The sequence below is a fragment of the Penicillium psychrosexuale genome (assembly GCF_028828465.1).
Source record: "Penicillium psychrosexuale strain IBT 29551 chromosome Unknown utg000003l, whole genome shotgun sequence".
Taxonomy (NCBI): domain Eukaryota; kingdom Fungi; phylum Ascomycota; class Eurotiomycetes; order Eurotiales; family Aspergillaceae; genus Penicillium; species Penicillium psychrosexuale.
Window position 1 is genome coordinate 2,180,541 of NW_026643188.1, and position 20,862 is coordinate 2,201,402.

Consider the following 20,862-nt stretch of genomic DNA (forward strand, 5'->3'; position numbering starts at 1 on the left):
ACTGGCTAGCAGAGCTCAATTGATCCAGTGGTGATGATACTGGCCGTAGATAAAGCGCAACATACAGCTCCGTAGGAATAGCAGCATCGTTGTGGTGTGGTTATGAATCAAGTTGATGGGCAGGCTAGTCATTTGTGCGGTACCTTGCTCTGTGTATCGGATATGAAAACTATTGGCAGACAGCCTCGTTTGAATGTGAAACCCGCCTCACCCTGCAGGCTGAACAAGGCGTAATCGGTTAAAGGAGAGTTATGAAGCCGGATATTTTCATACGCAGTTTCCGTGAGAACATCAATTAATTTTTCGGCAACGGCGACATAGACTAAGCTCATTGCAGTCCCATGGGTGACATGGCAGGTACACAATCTGGAATTATACCTTCATTTCATGACAAATGAAAGTTCTACACTCCACACCAATCTATAGAAAGCCATAAAACTGCACGGGTGTTGAAAAGTAGCAAGTGGATTGAAATCGGCCAGGATCCTCCTCAGTCTCCATTGGCCGCCTTCAATAGAATATCGAGAGTCAATTCCCGTCTGTTCCGTGGGAATCCCCGATTCAGATGCAGCTTAGCCTCCGCGTATGAAAGAGGGGTTCTACCATCATTGTCCCGATCATGTAGGCTAAGTGACGCGCTCCCTCGTAGAAGGTCAACAACTCCTTGGGTTACCGACCCATACATGGCTCCGTGATGAAGTATGCCCCGATTATTTGAATCTTTCGCTGCGATATCGACCCCGAACTCTGACAGGGTCGAGAGAACTCCATCAACCGGCATCCAAGGATAAGCAAGCATCGATACATGAGCCAAATTTCTCCCTGATTCATCAGTCCACAAAATGGAAGCGCCATTTTTCAATAGGAAGCGACAGATCGAGGCTCGGTTAAATATCAAATTAGACGTGCGCAGACAAAGGCTGAGTGGGGAATTGCCTTTTGTGTCGATTTCATTCACATTCGCGCCATGATTCAACAACGTGAGAATTAGCTTTTGGGAGGGAGCGTCTGTTTGAAGATAGTGATGTAACAAATTTTTGCCCGCCCCATCTTTTTGAGTACATGAATTCAACTGAGTCATGTCATAGCATTTTAGTAAGAGTTTGACAACAGCCGCAGTAGACTTTCCAGAGCGAACACTGTATTGAAGGGGACTTGATCCTTCGGAATCTAGAACATCAACTGATGCTCTTGCAGCGAGAAGATGTTTAACCATTCCAGCTTTCCCTGCGCCACTGGCAAGATGTAATGGAGTTTGTCCTTTGTAGTTGCAAATTGAGTGATCGGGTTTCTTGCTCATCAATCTTGAAAAAGAAACCATCGAGACATCTTTGCAACATGCAACCAGGTGCAATGGAGTTTGTAGTTGCTCGTTCTGAAGATCGACGTCTATGCTAGGATGCGAGAGAAGAACTTCGATTACAGCCGAGCGAATTTCGGATACGCGGTGACGCGCACCGTCAGCCTCTTCACTTCCAGCCTCAACTAAATCACTGAGGATTTCAATTCGCCACGAAGATGAATTCCAAGCATCATTGTAATTACGAATGATATCTGCTCGGATGGCAAGGTGCAACGGAGTGTCGCCGTCCTGACAACACTTGTTGGGATCTGCCCCTTTGGAAAGAAGATATTTGATCATTGCCGGGTGGCCAATGAGTGCGGCCCAATGAAGTGGAGTTAAGCCATGAGAAGTCCGGGTTCCCGAGGCTTTTTGGTCTCCAGGTGAAAGATCATAATTCCATCTGCCAGATTTTTCAATTCGTTTCCATCTCTTCCTCACGATGCCAGCGTCTACACATGCTCCTGCTTGAATCAAAGCTTCGATGGTCTCTTCAGATCCTTGGACTATGGCATAATGCATCGGAATCATGTTGTCAACGTCGCATGACTCATAACAAGCGCCCCTGGCTAAAAGAAATTTGGTGATATGGATGCTGCGACTCCCCCCAAGGGCTGATAGGTGCAGCGCACTGCGATGCATTGAGTCCATAGCCTTTATTGAGGCCCCGAGACTGACAAGCTCCTGAGCTGGCTCAAGCTTCAAATCTTGCACCGCGGTGAGAAGAGGTGTTTGGCCATCCATGTCTGTAGACTCTATGTCTGCCTTATAATGTATAAGAAGTTTTATCAGACGCGAGTCATCTTGGTCAGCAGCATAATGTAAAGCTGTTTTGCCTTTCTTGTCCGCCAAATTGGCTTTAAGACCATGATTTAAAAGCAGTTCAGCTGCTTCTACCTGTCCATTTCTTGCAGCCCAGTGCAATGCAGTCTGACCACCATCATCCTTCATATCACGAGTAACGTGGTTAGCGAGAAAGTAAAGGATACATTCTTCAAGGCCGAAGTATGCCGCAGGATGCAGTGGAGAGACTGCAACTGAGCACCATTGCCCGGTTTGCGAAAAGTAGCGATCGGTAAACAACACTCGAAGGGATTGAGGGAGGGCGATATCGCTCTGAACAAAAGCGTGGACTTGTTCCTTCACATTTGAGTAGGATATCCGTGCATGATAGCCCCAATTCTTGGCCGAGTACTCAAAAAAAGGGAATCGTTCAAGATAGTCTTTGAGCTGACTATGTGAGGCAGTATTCCCAACTTGAAGTGTCTCATGGCGCATGTATGAGATGCACATAGTCGTCAGTTGACTATGAGGGTCGGGAAAGAACTCGGTCCAGTGATTCTTCAGAAACTCATACCTTGTGTAATGTTGTAGTTGAACAATGTCGCTTTGCTCATCAATGGTAATGATACCTACACACATGGAAATTATGTCCTCTACCCTGTAAAGATTGTCTTCGTCAAAGCTATCCTCTTCAAGCGCAGCGGCAAGGGCATGCTGCAGCTCAAGTGATCTCAAAGGTCTTGTTGCCCAGACGACCCATGCCAAAACAAGACTCGCTATCTTGGTATGAAGGGCAGGTTGACCCTCGATGCGCTCCATTGTTTCTCTGTATGCACTCTCTAGAGAAGTCGGAAGGGTCTTCAATTTGTCGCGAATCGATTTTGCAGTTGCAACTTCGTACCCGTGAAGGGATTCGAGTTGAAGTCTAACAAGAAGAAACCTGGCGTAAATTACTCTTAGAGTGAGCTGAAAGCACAAGCAAGGTATTCGCGATGAGTTCTAACTTACATCCCGTCAGATGACTCTGTAATGGTGGCAATGACCTCCGACTGAAGTCCGGGTGTTTTTTGGATAGCCGGAAAGCCTCTCAACCCGCTCCGCAAGTACATTGAGACGTCCTCATCATCTGCATGAATCCTTATCCATGGATTGCATTGGAAAAGCTCAGCAATGGCGGGAATTGATCTAGAAGTGACAAGGAGGCCCAGATTATGTCTTTTTTGGAGAAAGAAAAATTTCCTCAATATTCCTTCAAATCCGCCAGAACGTCGGCATTCATCTAGTGCATCAATAACAACGAAGACTCTTGAGAGAGACGAGATGGCTGAATCTAGAAGACCTAAGATTTCATCTTCTGTAGGGTATCTTTCTCTTTTTCTTCAAGGCATCATAAAGAGATTTCAGGCCGCTTAGCTGTGACGTGCTTTTTTGAAGTAGTTGTTTCAACAAACTTGAGAGTATCTCGTAGACTGTTGGCGGTTCATGAAAATCACAGTAGAAAATCGCAATTCCGACAGTATCATCGGTTTCTAAGCGCTGTCGAAGTTCTTCGACCACAATTGCCGATATGAAAGTCTTGCCAGCTCCCTCATCTCCATGGCAAAATAAAGTGCGCCGTTCTTGAGGCGTACCGCAATCTTGAACGAACCATTGCAGGAACTTGTCCGATTTCAAGAACCACTGGCCGGTATTTTCTTGTCTATCTTTCCAAATCCCGGCGTGTTTGACTTCGGGATTATTTGAGGACAACCAGTTCAACATCTTCAACCGCTTCTTACCATCCCCATCCTCGAGTATCTTGTTTACTCCATTTGTACAAGAAGCCACCATGATTCTGGTTTCTCGAACCACCTGGCTGGTGCTTATTAGAGCGTGTTTTTTTGACATGGTGGAATCAAGGACATACAGAGTACTTTCAGCAAGGAAAAGGCTGAAGTGATTGATTTGCGATTCTATCTTTTCGTGAAAGTACATGGCTTCTTTTGAGTCCCAAGTAATCTTCTTCCATGCTCGCTGGATGCTACTTTTTGCACTGCGATCAACAGACACCACGTGGGAATATTTCTCAAGGCTGTCGCGTAGCTTATCTAGGACTTCATGGCAGCTTTGAGAAAGCAATTCCAGGGATCCTGTTTGCGGACCACTCAAGTTTCGTTCAGGTTCGTAATCCTCGATGACTCTGAGCACATTGGAAAGTTTCTTGACGCTAGAAACTCGAAAAGTTATTGCATATACTAATAGAATACCTCATAGTTGAGACTGACTCATTTGAAACATCTTTGTACTGGGTCGGAGCATCTTGAAACCGTTTCCGCAACTCGTTTGCGAGCTCCAGAAGGGCCAAAAAATCGCCGGTACTGTAGCCGAAGCTCATTGCTGATCCCGGTGATAAACAGTTGGATAGGAGTGGATGGTCAGAACCTTTGACATAAATTATTGCAAGACTGCGCAGAGCAGATTGTCTACCGATGACAGTGGAGCGGGGTAAGCAATTGAAAGTCAGCCCGCATCGATTGAGCGACAGGCTAAATTTGGATACCAAAGGCTCCACACAACCAAGTTGCTAAGAACAATAACGGTTCGCCAACTTGGGCTTCAGACGTTTTTCGAGTACAGCCTCATAAGTAAAGGTCAAAGCGTGGCATAGCCAAAGCGTATTGGATCAACAGAGCGGGCGAGACGCTGCGCAAGACAGCGGTACACTCATGAACAGGCAGTCGCATTGAAATCATCTGTAATCTGCTCTATTGATTGCTCTTAAAGGAAGGGAGTCGAGGCTATTCGCACTCGCCCTTTCAGCTGAATTAGTACAACGCCATTGGATTGCAACGTCTCCCCTGAAACGGTCGGTCTCCTGATATCTGCACACAGCCACCATAGTTCGAGCACTGAGGTGACAAAGGAAAAAAAGCCAATGAAAGCCCATTTGTTACCGCTGAGGTGCCCGCAGGAGCGGCTGCGGTGCTCCCTTCAGCTCCCGATTATTCCAATATCTCGCCCAAATAAAATCCTTTATCAACATCGCGTCATTCTATCCCAATTCAATTCCTCTGTAAACCTTTCTGATATGTCGCTTCTCCAGGTGTCAAAAACATCATCAACCAGCGCAAGCTTCAAAGACCATACCACTCATACGGTCTCCATTCATACCCACTCAAATGCCGTAATAACCCCCCATTATCTATTTTCCTATATTCGAAATCAGTTTTACCCTCAATCTCTCTCTCTTTATTTCCCATGGCCCCACCTCAAGCGCACTAGTCTGTAATAGGATATATTTTTGCGGCCTTACATCTATCCAAGTATCTTCGATAAGTCAGCCTAAATTACCGTAATCTCATCTCTTTACAATTCTTAGGTGGTTTTACTAGGACAAATTATATACTCCTACCTACAATTATTTGCTACTATATCATCTATAATCAAGTGGCGACCCAAGTTGAAATCCCTCTACTAAGATATAATGAACATAGATTCCACCGTTGTCCTTATTAGTGAGATATCACAGGCCGCTGTAAAGGGTTCACAGAACACTTAGCTAAAGGGGGCAAGCTACTAGCTTCATTGTCAGTTGACTTTAAGGCTAAATTGGTATTAAAAACGAAGATGAAGTGTTCTAGCATGGAAATATCTGGATTATTGCCGCCGCCGTCTGGAATCAGTGCCGGGGGAGGAATTAACAAGCTATGCTGCGAACCATTGGCGCTTCCATATGTAACAAGTCATTATGAGGGAGGATAGAAGAATGACCAAGGCAGCCAAACTGTTTAATGTAGGCAAGGGTCATTCTCACTTTGGATGGGCTACAATACACTTCTAGCCATTTGGATGGATGACATTCGTCAAATAAATTCATCTTCATTCTGGGCAGCGAGGTGGGGACTAGAGCGCGATGTGGAGTAGCTTATCAGGAATTTTGATTTAAAAATTAATGGAGATGTGCTTAGGACCGCTGCTACAAATCAGCAAAGTGGAAGCGCAGTGATAAAGCTTCTTCTTGGCCAACGAGGAGCGGACGTCCAATAACCGACGAAGTGGTCATAGCAGCAGCTGCAAACCGATATAGTGGAAGCGTGGTGATGAAGCTTCTAATTGGCCATCGAGAAGCGAATTTAAAGTTCACTGAAGTGATGGTCTGTAACATCCAATAATTTTAGCCTCCAAGTCATGCAACTTCTAGTTAACCGACGAGACGCAGATGTCCAAACTGCTGACGTGTTGGTTCACAACGGTGTCACAAATCCACAAAAGGGAAGCTTAGTGCGGGAGCTTCAACTCTTCGGACGAGGAGCGGAAGTCTAAAACAGCGAAGAAGTGGTTGAGGCCGCCAAGGCTTTAGCGAAGATAATCATTGAGGGCCGCGTTAAATTGAGGGACACAGTAAATGCGCCTTGTATGTTACAGTACTAAGCAGCATCAAATACACAGTGAGTACGGAACGTCCTTCTGTAAGTCAACTGGTCGTAATGGATCGTGCAAGCCAATCAAGATCCAGTTTCGCTCTTAGCGTGACTTTGACACCTACCCCTCTTCGAAAGGCATCAGCTCTATTATTGTCTATCATGCTTTGGGCCACAATACTCTTTACTTTATATTACCGATTCTTTGGAAAGTTTGTTGATAATGGATCCTCTCTCTGGTGCAGCAAGTGTTATCGCACTTGTCCAAGTAACCGGAACCATCGTCCAAATATGTGGAAAATATATCAACAACGTCAAAAATGCGACACAGGATATTCAGCGCTTCCAAGAGAAGATCGTCGCCCTTGCACAAGTTCTTCAATCTCTTGATAAGGTGACCCGAGGATCCAATGGTAACAAACTTACTACTACCCAAGACCTGGTCGACACAATTGCAAAATGCTCTTCAGCTCTTGCAAGGTTAAAAGATAAGATCGACCCGGAAACAACACAAAGAGGAATGAGGAAATGGGGACTTCGAGCCTTCAGATGGCCGTTGGCACGGTCGGAGTTAGATGATGCTATCATGGAGCTTGAGTGGTACAAAACAACATTTGCTTTGTCCTTGCAGGTTGATCAAACGTATGCACCTATTCACAATTCGGTTGCTTGATGATTGTTACCAAGAGCCAACTCTAATACCGAACTAGGAGATTCACCAATTTGATTCATCAAAAGGTGGACCTTAGCAAACTACAGAGTGCAAAAGGAGCAGCATTTGATTCATACGATAATCAATATGGTGAATGTCTTCCAGGAACCCGAATTGAGCTACTTGAAGAACTCGAAGAGTGGACAAAATCACCACACGGAAAATGCATATTTTGGTTGAACGGCATGGTAGGAACTGGAAAGTTAACAATCTCCCGAACATTTGCAAACTGTCTTAAAGAGCAACAACTTCTTAGAGCGAGCTTTTTTTTTTAAGAGAGGCGAAGAGGACCGCGGAATAGTAAAGAAGCTTTTCCCTACATTGGTCGAGCAACTAGTCACCAATATACCTCAAATGCTCCCTTAAGTTCAAAAGGCAATTGGCGATGATCAGAATATCTCAGAAAAGATATTGAGGGAATAGTTTAAAAAGCTTCTTTTAAACCTACTTTTAGGAATTCAATGGTGTAAGGAGACTATAACTAGAGTAATTGTGATTAATGCTTTAGATAAATGCTGTTTAGAAGACGATATAGAAGTTATTCTCCGACTCTTGCTATAGGTTCAAGAGTTAACTTCTGTATAACTGCGATTTTTGTTAACAAGTAGACCTGAATTGCCGATTAGGCTGGGTTTTAATAAGATTACTGGTACCTACCAAGATTTAATCCTCTATGATGTCCCTAAGTTAGTTATAGAATACGATATATCTTTATATTTTAAGGATCAGATCGTTCATTTAAGGCAAAGACATTTATTTCGCCTAGATTGGCCTAGCGAAGCCGCTATCAAGCAACTAATTAAGAGAGCTGTCCCCTTATTTATTATAGCGGTTACCTTATATCGATTTGTTAGTAATGCGAATTGGAACCCTTAGAAGCGGCTTAAAGCGATTTTGAATGATTAATCGAGTTATATATCCAAGATGGATAGTACGTATATTCTAGTACTAAAATAACTTCTTACTAGCTAAGATGAAGGGGAATCGCAGAAACTACTTCTAGAGTTTAAGGAAATAGTTGGAGCTGTTGTTATTCTTACTATTCCGCTCTCGATTAACGCTCTAGGCCAGCTTCTCGATAGAGAAACAGATGATGTCAAATGTCGCTTAGATCGATTTCACTCAGTGCTTAATGTACCGAGCGATTTCGATACACCCGTTAAGATTCTCTATCTGTCATTCCGAGACTTTCTGTTAGATTACTACAAAGACAAAAATGAATTCTAGATCGATGAGAAATTTGTAAACCAGGGTCTTATAGCACAATGCTTTCAGACCATATAGAATAGCCTGAGGAAAAATATCTGCAATCTACCAAGCGAAGGCATGTAACGCTATAAGATTGATATAGATTTAATTCGGCATCATGTTCCCCCCGAATTGAAATACGCCTGTCGATATTGGGCTATATACTTAGTATAAGGCCACGTCCCTTCTAAAGCGCTTATTGAGGCAGTTTAATTCCTCGAGAAACATATACTTCACTGGTTGGAAGCGATGAGTATTTTAGGATATATGTCTGAAGTAGTAGTGACAATCAAAATACTAGAGTCACTTTCACTGGTATGTCTCCTAGGAGGACTACTCGTACTTCTACTTATACGAATGTATATAGGGCGATAATTATTCTGGAAACAGAGAATTTCTTTCTGACGCACAGCGGTTTGTTCTTAAAAATCGCTAATTAGCTGATACTACTCTACTTCAGCTTTATACCTCAGGACTTCTTTTTGCTCTGAATAACTTAACAATTAAAAGACATTTTTAAAACGAGTTGAATGCTTGGGGCCAATTGCCTAGGGTTGAGGAGTTTTGGAGTGCGGAAATACAGAATCTGGAGGGCCATTCCTATTTTGTTCAGTCTGTGGCCTTCTTACCTAACGGCTAGGTCCTAGCCTCTAGCTCATGTGATACGACCATCCGGCTCTGGGATGCCAATACGGGCGAGATATATCAGACTATTGAGGGCCATTTTAATTGCATTCGGTCTATGGCCTTTTTACCCGATAGTTAGTTGCTAGCCTCTGGCTCCGATGATAAGATAGTCCGGCTCTGGGATACTACCATAGGAGAGCTATACTAGACCCTTAAGGGCCATTTAAGATCGGTATAGTCTGTGGCCTTCTTACCTGATTATTAATTACTAGCCTCTAGCTCTAGTAATATAACTATCCGGCTTTAGGATACTAGTATAGGTAAGCTATACCAGACCCTCGAGGGCCATTCCGATTTTATTTAGTCTATAGCCTTCTCGCCCAATAGCTAACTACTTACCTCTGGCTCCGACGATAAGACTATCCGGCTCTAGGATACTAGTATAGGCGAACTATACTAAACCCTCGAGGGCCATTCTAGAACTATTTGGTCTGTGGCCCTCTTACCCGACTGTCAGGACCCTAGTACTAAGAAGGCTGATGCCTGAGGTATGAGCCCTGTTATGGGGCGTGGAGCACCCATCCTGGGTGCGTGGGGGACTGTGGACTGGATAGGAGTAATGTGTACTGCCTGCACAGCCTCCTTGGGTCATGTGACCCACAAACCTGTATATTATCCTCGTATACTGCTTCTTTAGAGAAGCAGCTATTAGTTCTAATATACCCTGCGTATATCACTATCTCTATTTCCCAATCCTCTATTATATACAGCATTCCCTTAGGTATTCTATACCTAGGGGTCTTACAGTTCTAATAGCTCTCAAATACTCGGATTACCCGATAGAGACTACCCCTCGTTTGTACCATATCGAACCCTTGCAATACACGGTCGCAGGGACTTCCCATAATACTGCAGCCTAACGAATAGGCTTCGACCAATCAAAGCCTTCCTCCTACTATAAACTATCCTCCTACGGATATCTTAGAATCGATGCAGGAAACCACTATACTACTAGATCTAACGCTAGCGCAGTACCCTGCGAACCCGTCCCCGTTAATACTCGATTAACTAAGGAAACGAGTTAAAGAAGTAAAAGTAAGAGAGGAATACTAAAACCTCCTTATAGAATTGGAAATCCTAGAGTAAGCGAAGCCTCCTACTCTAATAAGTGCGAATGACCACATTGCACTATAGGTCATAGAAAAATACTATATTTGTATACCGAGAGAGCCTACGAACGTTAAACTATTCTATAGAAATATAACCTAGGAATACTATACCTTTATTAACTAATTTTAGTTATACTTCGATAAGTACTAGTAATAGTACAATTTCGGCCTATATAAGGTAGAGGCTGCAGTCGAATAATTAGATAACTAGAGGAATAATAATTGGTAGTCTTATGTAAAGATATTTAAAGAGCCTACTACCTAGTAAGACTTCTAGGACTTCTGCCTATATCTTATAAATAATCCTTAAAATATCTACTGAGACAGTATACTAGAGTACAGTACTCTGCGGCAGAAGTAATATTAATCTATACAGATATTTGCAATATAGCTTAACGCTATCTATTATTGCCTAAAGCACCTATACAGTTAATAGTACTAGAAGGAGTACCTTTAGGCTAAAGTGATTGATACTATTTATACTAAGTCGTTAAAATAGCCTACTAAGCCGGAAATGTACGAAGTATATATTAGATACCTTTCTATAGTAGAAAGCCAAATCCCCGACCGGTAAAAAGCACTTTGTATATAGAAAGAGAAAAGCGCTAGTAATAGTAAGAATAATACTACTAAAATAGATCTAAGCCTAGATACTAGTCTTAGCTCTTATACCTTATTTATACTAGGTACGAAGAAATATAAGGATAAGTCCAAAAATAAAGGTAAGGATAAGTAGGGCGAAAAACCTAATAAGAAGCGTAAGCGCGATAAACAAAAAATAAACCCTAATAGTATCCCTTATAGTAGCTGCTTTAAGTATAGAAAACCAGGTTACTATGTAGATACCTATAAAGAGACTAAGGGGGATTTGTAGTTAAAAAACTAAGTACCCTAGCGCTCGTAGTATTAGTAGCGTTAGGGCTTAACGGTATTAAGTAAGAATTAGAACTTACTTTCGCTTATAAAGTTAGTATTAAAACTAATAATAGGAAGCGAACTATATAGATACTAATAGATAGTAAGGCTAAGAAAACCTTTATTAGTTAGAACTAGGTTAAACAGTACCTTCTATATATAGATATAGGCCTCCCGAAACCTATTATAGCTATAGATAGTTATATAGTCTACTCCTATAACTCCTACGAGCTAAATAGCGAGCTGCGAGATAGTAGGGGTATAGTATATAACCATATACTTTCCTATAAAGTAGTTAAGATAATAGGTTATAATATGATTATTAGCTACAATTGGCTAAAATCTATTAATCCTAATATTGATTAGAAAAACCAGGTATGGTATTATTGCCTATCTAGTAAAAAGATTAAAAAGATAACTGCGGCGGCCTTTATATAAGAGATTCTCTGTGGGGCCCTTATACTTATAGTATATCCTTATCTGATTATAAAAGGTAAGTCTATCCCGCTTTTCGCTATGGTATAGGGTATAGAGAAAGCTTTACCTATCTAGTATTTAGACTAGGCCGATATCTTCGATCTAAAAGAGGTAGGGAAGTTGCTAGAAAGTAATAAGTATAACCATACTATTGAGATAGAAGTAGGTAAATAAATTCCCTATAAGCTAATCTACCCCCTTTCTAAGATAGAACTCGCAGTACTTCGAGATTATATTAAAGAATATATTAAGAAGGGCTAGATTAGGCCGTTATAGAGCCTAGCGGGTATACCTATTTTATTTATACTAAAGAAGGACAGAGGGTTACGTCTATATATAGATTACTGGGGACTTAATATATTAACTCTTAAGAATCGGTATCCTCTGCCGCTAATTGGTAAGATTATAGATCGGCTATCTAGTGTAAAGATCTTTATATAGCTTGATTTGAAAGATATGTATTATTATATCTAAATTCATAAGGGTAATAAATGGAAAACTACGTTCTAGACCTAATACAGTTATTTTGAGTATACAGTTATACTATTTAGATTAGTAAATGTACCTGCGATATTCTAGTTGTATATTAATAGAGTATTAAGCGATCTACTCGATATCTACTACGTTATATACCTTAACAATATCCTTATTTATTTATAAACTAAGGAGTAGTATATACGCGATATACGTAAGGTACTAGATAGACTGTGTATATATAAGTTATATATAAAAATATCGAAATATACCTTCTATATAAAGTTAGTAGCTTTCCTTAGCTTCTTTATTATACCTAAGGGTATATCTATAGAGCTAGAGAGGATTCGCACTATCTTAGAATAGTTAGAACTATAATACTTATATAATATATAATAATTTATTAGCTTTAGTAATTTTTACTAGTAATTTATTAAGAATTACTTATATATCGCTGTACCTCTATCTAAGTTAATAAAGGGTACTCTAAAGAAGAAGGGTATGAATCATTAAAAGTAAGGCTTTGTCTTTATACCTAAAGTAAGGGTAGCTTTTAAAGAAATAAAGAAACGCTTCTTAAGTATACCTATATTATTCTACTTTGATCTAGAGAAGCCTATATAAATTAAGCTAGATACTTTAGGATTTACTATAGTAGTAATTGCTATATAGCTAGATTCTAAGGATCGCTAGTACCTAATTGCTTTCTAGTCTAGAAAGATAATTGGTACCAAAACGCGCTATAAAATGCACAATTTAGAACTACTTACAATTATTAAGTTATTTAAGTATTAGAGATACTATCTTAAGGGTAGTAAATTCCCTATATTAGTACTATCTAATTATACTAACCTATAATACTTTATAACTATAAAGGAGTTGACTAGGCGTTAGGTAAGGTAGGCGGAGAAGCTTACTATATTTAACTTTATTATTAAGTACCACTTAGGAACCTTAAATCCCGCTAATATACCTAGTTACCGACTAGACTATATACCTAAGGAGAGAGAGTTCTTAGAGAACTTACTTTTGCCTACTCTTTAGGAAAAGCTGTAAAAGAGTCTTAGTAATAATAAAGAAGTAGTGTGAAGGTTGTAATCTACCCTAGTATATAGGGTCGTGGCGATACTAGATCTAAAATTATATATCTCTACGAGGGTAGCTAATATAATATTAGTACCTAAATCTAATTGTCTATATAGTGTGGTAGAGGACTATAATAATATAGTATATGATACCTATAATATAAGTATTATAGATAAGTATTATACTACTGGCGATATAGGAATTCTAGACCCCCTAGTACTATACCTAATAGCTATAAGAGCTTTTTAAGGTAAAATAGTATATATACTAGTACTAAAGAACTCTATAGTAGAATTGCTCTATATAATATAGGATTACGATCTAATATCGCAGGATATCTATATAAAAATAGAGGAGGATAGTATTAGTAAATAAAAGCTAAGTAATATACCCTAGGGATTAACGCTAGATAGGCTACTTAGGTTTAATAACTGTATTTATATCCTAAGAGAGACTATAATCTTATATAAAATTATAAAGATATACTATAATAACCCCTAGGGGGGCCATTATACTAGTAAATATACCCTTGAAGCTATCTAGTATAAGTTCTATTAGTATAGAATTATAAAGGATATAAGGGAATATATATATAACTATATAAGTTATTAATATAATTCGGTTTATAGGTATAAGCTATATAGATTATTACAGCTACTACTAGTACCTAAGAGGCCTAGTAAGTGGCTTAGTATAGATTTTATTACTAGAATACCTCTATCGCGGTAGAATAGTAAGATATATAACGTAGTACTTATCTTAGTAGATATATTTATAAAGTATACCCTTTAGGCTTTATCTTCCTTATATAAAAGAAATTGATATACCTAAGTTAGTAGATTTATTATATAAATATATGATTCCGATCTTCGGTATACTAGAGAACCTAGTAAGTAATAGGGGTAGCCTATTTACTAGCTAGTTCTAGTTAACCTTCTATTTTCTCCTTATAGTTAAGCGCTGGTTATCCACTACGTTCTACCCTTAAACCGATAGCTAGACTGAACGCTAAAATTAGGTATTAGAGTATTTCCTTTAGTTATATATTAACTAGGAGTAAGATAACTAGGTATACTAGCTACCTATCGCAGCGTTTATATATAATATAATAACTTATAGTATAACTAGAAAGTTATTATATAAAGTATTAATAGGTTATAACCTATCTATCTAAGATAGTATTAAGGAGTACCCTAAAGAGTACTATATAGATACTATATAGAGGGTATAGGAAATCTAAGAAATAAGGGGCTTTATAAAAGAGTGACTCGCTAAGGCAAAAGAGTCGATAAAGTACTATATAGACAAATACTATATAGACAAATCCTTTAAGGTTAGTAATTAGGTATATCTTAAGAGTAAGAATATAGAAATAGGTAGGCTAAGTGAGAAACTAGATTATAAAATACTAGGTCTATTTCTAATTCTTAAGAAGGTTAGTATATAAGTATATAAGCTATATCTATCCCCCCGTTTTAGATTACTATACCTAATATACTATATATTAGTATTAGAATTATATTATAGTGATACTCTGACTGATAATAATACTCCTGAACCAATTAAGATTAACAATTAGGTAGAGTACGAAATCAAATATATCCTATCCTATTAAGGTAAGAAGAATAAGTCCTACTTGGTTAAGTAGTATAGCTATAATAATATCGAAGTAACCTAGGAACTGTAGTCTATAGTCGAAGAAACTAAGGCCCTTAATGACTATAAAGCTAGGTTAAATATAGCTATAAAGATACCGAAGAAGATAAGGACTAAAAATATATACTTAAAATGTAAGAAGCTTTAATTATAAATTAAAAATTAGTACTACGCTCCCTATACTTAATAGGATTTATATATAGGCGCAGGTAAGGTTGGTATACCTAGCTAGACTCGAATACCAATAGGACAGTATTAAAAACACTATAGAGTAGTAAAATAGATTCTATAATTAGGGTATCCTAAGAGGTAGGGGCTAAGTTTATAGGGGTAAATAAAGTATCGCTAGGTATACCTATATTAGGAACTGTACTTTCTTCTGCTAAACTAGTAGGGGTATCGAAGAATTCTTTAACTTTAGAGATATCCCCTATATTTTTTATAACTTCTAGGGCTATAATAACTTTAGTAACTACCGCAACCTCTATAGCTTCTGTGATAGTAGCAGCCTTTTTAGCCTTATTAGCTGTATAGGTTAAGCGCTTAACGCTCTACTCGATAATATATACTTAGGGTATACGAGTAGATATAGGTAATATATCGAGAGCGGTATAGGCAGTAGACTGAACCTCGATAGGAAGCTATATTATTATTAGTAACAGATTCCTCCCTATAATAATATAGCTAACTTATAGGTATATAACTGTACTTTACCGAAGTATAGTAAGTATATTTAGTATAACCTATAAGGGTCTTATACTTATGGTTTAGGTAGCTTTATAGCCGGAAAAAGCACTGCTGGTAAGGTAGTAGTTTCTTAATAGGCTTAGGGGTTACTAGATAAGGTAGTAGAGTTATAGGCCGGCGGCCTAATATATAATAGCGCTATACCTATAGATATAGAGTTTTATCCTCCTTAGAGGAGGGTAGTATAGGATAACGATATGCTATTGCTATACTATAAATATAGTTAGTATATAAACTAGAAAATAAGGCTATTTCCCGTAAGGAAGGGGTAGATATAACGTTAAAATTTCTTGGTATACTATACAGAACGTAATACCACTAAATTTGAATGTATCTATTAACTAATAGTAGTATCCTAACTAGAATAGTTTTATCCTAATAGAAGTACTATCAAATTGATAGAATTTTAATAAAAAGACGAATTAGGTATACTTATAGATTAAGTAAGACGAGAGGTTAAAGAAGAGAAGAAGATACTAGGGTATACCCTAGGTATATATAGGTATAGTATCTCCCTTTATCCTAACTATATTCTCTTACTAGTAAATAACTGCTTAGCTATACCTTATATATATAAGATACCTGAGTTTATAGGCTAACTAATATACTGTATTCGTTAGAGACTATGGCTGCCTGATTTCTTAGCGCGGTTATACAACCACACTATATATAGACCTTATTATATGTACTATACCCTCTGTTTATGCTTCTATTATATCATTTTTTATATATTTTAGAGTATTGAGGCTGGATACCTTTCCCTACGCACCTTTTTGCCCTTACTATAAGGTTTTTTGGACGTATGGGTTTTAATAGACTAAGCCGCTCCTTTATTCTTCTCCTATTCCGAGCCTACGGGGACCGTATGCCATAAGGAGGGGGATATTATTAGGACCCTAGTACTAAGAAGGCTGATACCTGAGGTATGAGCCCTGTCATAGGACGTAGAGTACCTATCCTGGGTACGTGGGGGACTGTGGACTGGACAGGAGTAATGCGTACTGCCTGTACAGCCTCCTTAGGTCATGTGACCCATAAACCTGTATATTATCCTTGTATGCTGCTTCTTTGGAGAAGCAGCTATTAGTTCTAATATACCCTGCGTATATCACTATCTCTATTTCCCGATCCTCCATTACATACAGCATTCCCTTAGGCATTCTATACCTAGGGGTCTCACAGACCGCCAGCAACTTGCCTCTGGCTCCTATAACGAAACTGTGCGTCTTTGGGATACTACCATAGGAGAGCTACGCCATATCCTTAAGGGCCATTTTAGATCGGTTCAGTCTGTGGCCTTCTTACCTAATCGTCAATTGCTAGCCTCTGGCTCTAGTAATGCGACTATTCGGCTTTAGGATACTAGTACAGGCAAGCTACGCCAGACCCTCGAGGGCTATTCCGATTTCGTTTAGTCTGTGGCTTTCTCGCCTAATAGCCAACTGCTTGCCTCTAGCTCCGACGATAAGACCGTTCGGCTCTAGGATACTAGTATAGACCAGATACGCCAGACCCTTAAGGGCCATTCCGGAGCTATTTGGTCTGTGGCCTTCTTACCCGACCGCTAGCTACTAGCCTCTGGCTCTAGTGATAAGACTATCTAGCTCTAGGATATTAATACAGGAGGCCTGCGCTAGACCCTAAGGGGCCATTCTGGATCGGTACAGTCTATAGCTTTCTTACCTAATGGCTAAGTCTTAGCTTCCGGCTCCTATAATAGGACTATCCGGCTCTAGGATACTAGTATAGGCGAGCTACGATAAACCCTTATAGGATATACTAGCTTTATTTAGTCTGTGGCTTTCTTACCTAATGGTTAGCTTCTAGCCTCTGGCTCCGATGATAAGACTGTCCGGTTATAGGATACTATTATAGGAGGGATATACCAGACCCTTAAGGGCCATTTAGATCTTATTCGGTCTTCCGTGGCCTTCTTACCTAACAACCAGCTACTGGCCTCTGGCTCTAATGATACAACTGTACGGTTATGGAATACTGGTACCGGCGAGCTACGTCAGACTCTGAAGGGCCATTCTGATTTCGTTCGGTCTGTGGCCTTCTCACCCGACGGTCAGCTGCTGGCCTCTAGCTCCGATGACAAGACCGTCCGTTTATGGAACACTAATACAGGCGAGCTATACAAGACCCTTGAGGGCCATTCTGATTTGGTTTGGTCTGAAGGCAATGCTGAGCTATCTATTCTAGACAAGCAGTGGGTTTTCTTTCGGGGTAAGAGGGTATTATGGCTCCCCCCGGACTTTCGCCCCCATTGTTTGGCGTTCGGAACAGGTATTTTAGCTCTCGGTCATTTATCTGGCAGAGTTTCCTTGGTCTCAAATTTTGCTTAATGTGGCGAAGCTCAAGGTCCCATTTTCTTATATAACGTTTGTACAGCATCAACCATTCTGTTTTCCCCACACGAGCTGGTTTGGCGAATGTATTCTCATTTAATACCGACCTGATGGGCTTCGTCCAGTTCTTCTTAATGACCGGTTTCAATCAATATCCTATCGTCATTGGAAAGAGGCCGTTATGATGCAGAGGGCTTTAGAATGAGTAGAGACTCGTGTAATATGAATTACGGTTGTTGGAATATTCGGCGGTTGAGCGAGGTAGAGAAAGCAGAGAAAAGAAGAATATACACTTCACGAGTCATATGGCGGACTGGTCCGTTGTTAAAGCAAGATTAGATTACTGGAGGCAATTCTGGTTTAGATTTCCACCCAGTTTCCTGGCAGAAGATCCTCGCCGCCCTCGATCTTCACCAATGGTTTGCAGGGATCCAGTACAACTTTCCACAAAATTCACGGAATTCTCGTATAAAAGGCGTTAATGTGTTAGCATACAGTAACGAGCAATATTCTAGTGATAATACATAACATAACAATGGTGGAATATATGTCCAGTATATCTTAGTATGGGGGTTTCAACTTGGTCACCACATATTTACAGATGATATATATATAAACGCAAATAATTGTAGGTAAGAGTATATACATTGTCCTCGTAAAACCACCTAAAAATTGGAGATGAGATTACGGTAATTTAGGCTGACTCATCGAAGATACTTGGATATAACTATGCAACGCCGCGGAAAGATATCCTATTACAGACTAGTGCGCTTGAGGTGAGGCCTTCGAAAATAAAGAGGGAGAGATTGAGGGTAAGACTGATTTCGAGTAACACTGTATGATCTCAAGAAAATCCTTCATTTAGCAACGTCCACTCATTTGTGATTGAGTTCAAGATAGGAAAGGATAGTCCTTTAGCGGCACATGGTGTTAATTTCGAGCGAAATTCACCCTTCCCATGGAACATGATACATGGCATTTTGCTACAAATTCTGTCGACATCAGATAGTGTGATTGTTTGAAGATCAAACTTGTGAATGTGAACCTCGGCAAACCACCGACCATCGTCACATATCTGGGCAAGCATAGACGAGCTATATTGATTGATAAAATCAACCACGCCCGTCGAAACATCGAAAAAAATGATGAAGGGAAGTTTATTGGTATTGAGCCATAGCTGGCACGATGAGAAGAATTCGTCGGGAGTCATGTGAGCTATACATGTGCACGTTTGCGGTGTCTGTTTCGTGCTGGGCATGTTTCAACGACAAAAATTATCACCGTCATAGCAACATATCCGGACGAACTCCCCTAGGAAAATTCGATCGGTTTAGGAGCAAAGCCTCGCTTTTCAACAGTAACGACAAAATACGGAGGGGACGATGGACCTTGGCTGCAATTCCTTAAAAGAAATGAAATACTCGGGTTATAGGAAGAGTCATACGAAAGGTTCGGTACAACACAAACTCGCTATATATTGTCAGAGCGTTTCTTTTGCTGTCGTTCGTGCTCATTTCCCAGCTCTATCAGTCCAGGACCAACTAGATTTCCTGTCCTATGGCTTATCTAAAGTTGTTCTGTCCTGTTATATCTCTATGCCTTCGAACACGGATATATATCGAAACAATATATAAGAGATCACAAGCTTTCACGCTGAATCGACTAGCGCAATAGACTTCAAAAGGTCTACATATACTGCACAAGAAGGTTAATTGCAGGAGAAGCCCAAAGGAAAATAAAATCTCGGTTAGCCGAAAGTGACGTAACGCTTCTTAATAAGGATTCCCTGAAAGAAATCAGATATTTATTCAGATATATAGTACAAGTGAAAAATACAGGTCCGGACACCTGCCTGGACTGAAACCTGGTCAACTATCGGTCTCATGCGTAGTGAAAGTCCAAATTTGGCAATCAGTTAATTATCGCCCATGACAAAGCCGCCGGGCTTATAGACATGCAGCAAGATCCGGACAATTATGCGCTAAACCCAGTTGGACATAGGCGCTAGTCCTCATTACATCTATAAAACCGCCTATTGTTACGTGCCAGGTTCTTTCTAGCAGAAGAAGTGCATTGCTAAACGAATATCAAGTATGAAGAAGGAAAAGAAAAGAAAACAAACGCAAAAACAACAAATGGATCTTTATACCACTTCGGGGGCAAAGCCCTATCCCCGCTTCCCCCAGAAGGAAGGTACGACTGTCTGCGCAAACGAGTTCCTTCAAACGGGAAGGAACGACCAACGGTACAATCCCAAACGGGAAAGTACGAGTCCCGCAAGTGCCAATCGTGACACCTATACGGAATCAGCACGATTATCTCCCACAAAACCACGCACAACCGTGGTCTTTCCGTTGTCCCCCTGGATTACACCATATCGGACTGTTGAAATAGTTGAGTGGAATTTGTAATAATAGACCACAACTAGCGGTGTGGCTGATTTCGATCCACCTCCAGATCACAGCTTCGATTACTACTTCACTCTTGTGCTTCTTTCCACGCATTTGAACCTCTCCAACGAGGCATTTTTGCCATTGATCCGGAACACCGAGCTCCGCCACCCTCGTTATCTCTTATATGACTTGTCAACTCCACAAAACCTGGAGCGCAATCTGTGTTGCCTTCGCTCGCTTGGCCCCGGTTTCTCTACTACTGTGAATCTAGATGCATTCGCTCACTCTAGAACCGCTGAAGCCGCTGCTCGGTGGGTTGTTGACTCTATTACTCTTAACACTTATGCGACTGCCACTTCAAACATCCAAAATGCGCAGCCGTTGAATGTCCAATGCGAGAGGCTATAAATTCGGCCCGGTTACGCTCAAACGTAAGAGGGTGATTCTCTCTCTGGGAGACCAGACTACAGCATCTGGTATGG

General features: G+C 40.2%; 6 protein-coding genes across 6 annotated transcripts; 5 read left to right on the forward strand and 1 right to left on the reverse strand.

Annotated features, from left to right (window-relative positions):
• Positions 1-490: 490 nt before the first annotated feature.
• On the reverse strand, positions 491-2,944 carry N7518_004753 (ankyrin repeat domain-containing protein; the record flags this gene model as incomplete). Its single annotated transcript, XM_057185680.1, has 1 exon — positions 491-2,944. One exon carries the CDS (start codon positions 2,942-2,944, stop codon positions 491-493), a length of 2,454 nt encoding a protein of 817 aa, XP_057042450.1.
• A 3,804-nt stretch (positions 2,945-6,748) lies between these two features.
• Positions 6,749-7,603, forward strand: N7518_004754 (uncharacterized protein; the record flags this gene model as incomplete). Its single annotated transcript, XM_057185681.1, has 3 exons — positions 6,749-7,167; positions 7,236-7,425; positions 7,478-7,603. 3 exons carry the CDS (start codon positions 6,749-6,751, stop codon positions 7,601-7,603), a joined length of 735 nt encoding a protein of 244 aa, XP_057042451.1.
• A 310-nt stretch (positions 7,604-7,913) lies between these two features.
• N7518_004755 (WD domain-containing protein) lies at positions 7,914-8,113 on the forward strand (the record flags this gene model as incomplete). The annotated part of the gene is given in 2 exon segments (XM_057185682.1): positions 7,914-7,923; positions 7,935-8,113. 2 exon segments carry the CDS (start codon positions 7,914-7,916, stop codon positions 8,111-8,113), a joined length of 189 nt encoding a protein of 62 aa, XP_057042452.1.
• A 48-nt stretch (positions 8,114-8,161) lies between these two features.
• On the forward strand, positions 8,162-8,464 carry N7518_004756 (uncharacterized protein; the record flags this gene model as incomplete). Its single annotated transcript, XM_057185683.1, has 2 exons — positions 8,162-8,168; positions 8,211-8,464. The coding sequence occupies 2 exons, from the start codon at positions 8,162-8,164 to the stop codon at positions 8,462-8,464; spliced, it is 261 nt and encodes an 86-aa protein (XP_057042453.1).
• Positions 8,465-9,015: 551 nt separating this feature from the next.
• On the forward strand, positions 9,016-9,320 carry N7518_004757 (WD40 repeat domain-containing protein; the record flags this gene model as incomplete). The annotated part of the gene is given in 3 exon segments (XM_057185684.1): positions 9,016-9,125; positions 9,140-9,246; positions 9,259-9,320. The coding sequence occupies 3 exon segments, from the start codon at positions 9,016-9,018 to the stop codon at positions 9,318-9,320; spliced, it is 279 nt and encodes a 92-aa protein (XP_057042454.1).
• An 8,128-nt stretch (positions 9,321-17,448) lies between these two features.
• On the forward strand, positions 17,449-20,788 carry N7518_004758 (WD40 repeat domain-containing protein; the record flags this gene model as incomplete). Its single annotated transcript, XM_057185685.1, has 3 exons — positions 17,449-17,451; positions 17,499-17,865; positions 20,445-20,788. 3 exons carry the CDS (start codon positions 17,449-17,451, stop codon positions 20,786-20,788), a joined length of 714 nt encoding a protein of 237 aa, XP_057042455.1.
• Between the last annotated feature and the right edge of the window lie 74 nt (positions 20,789-20,862).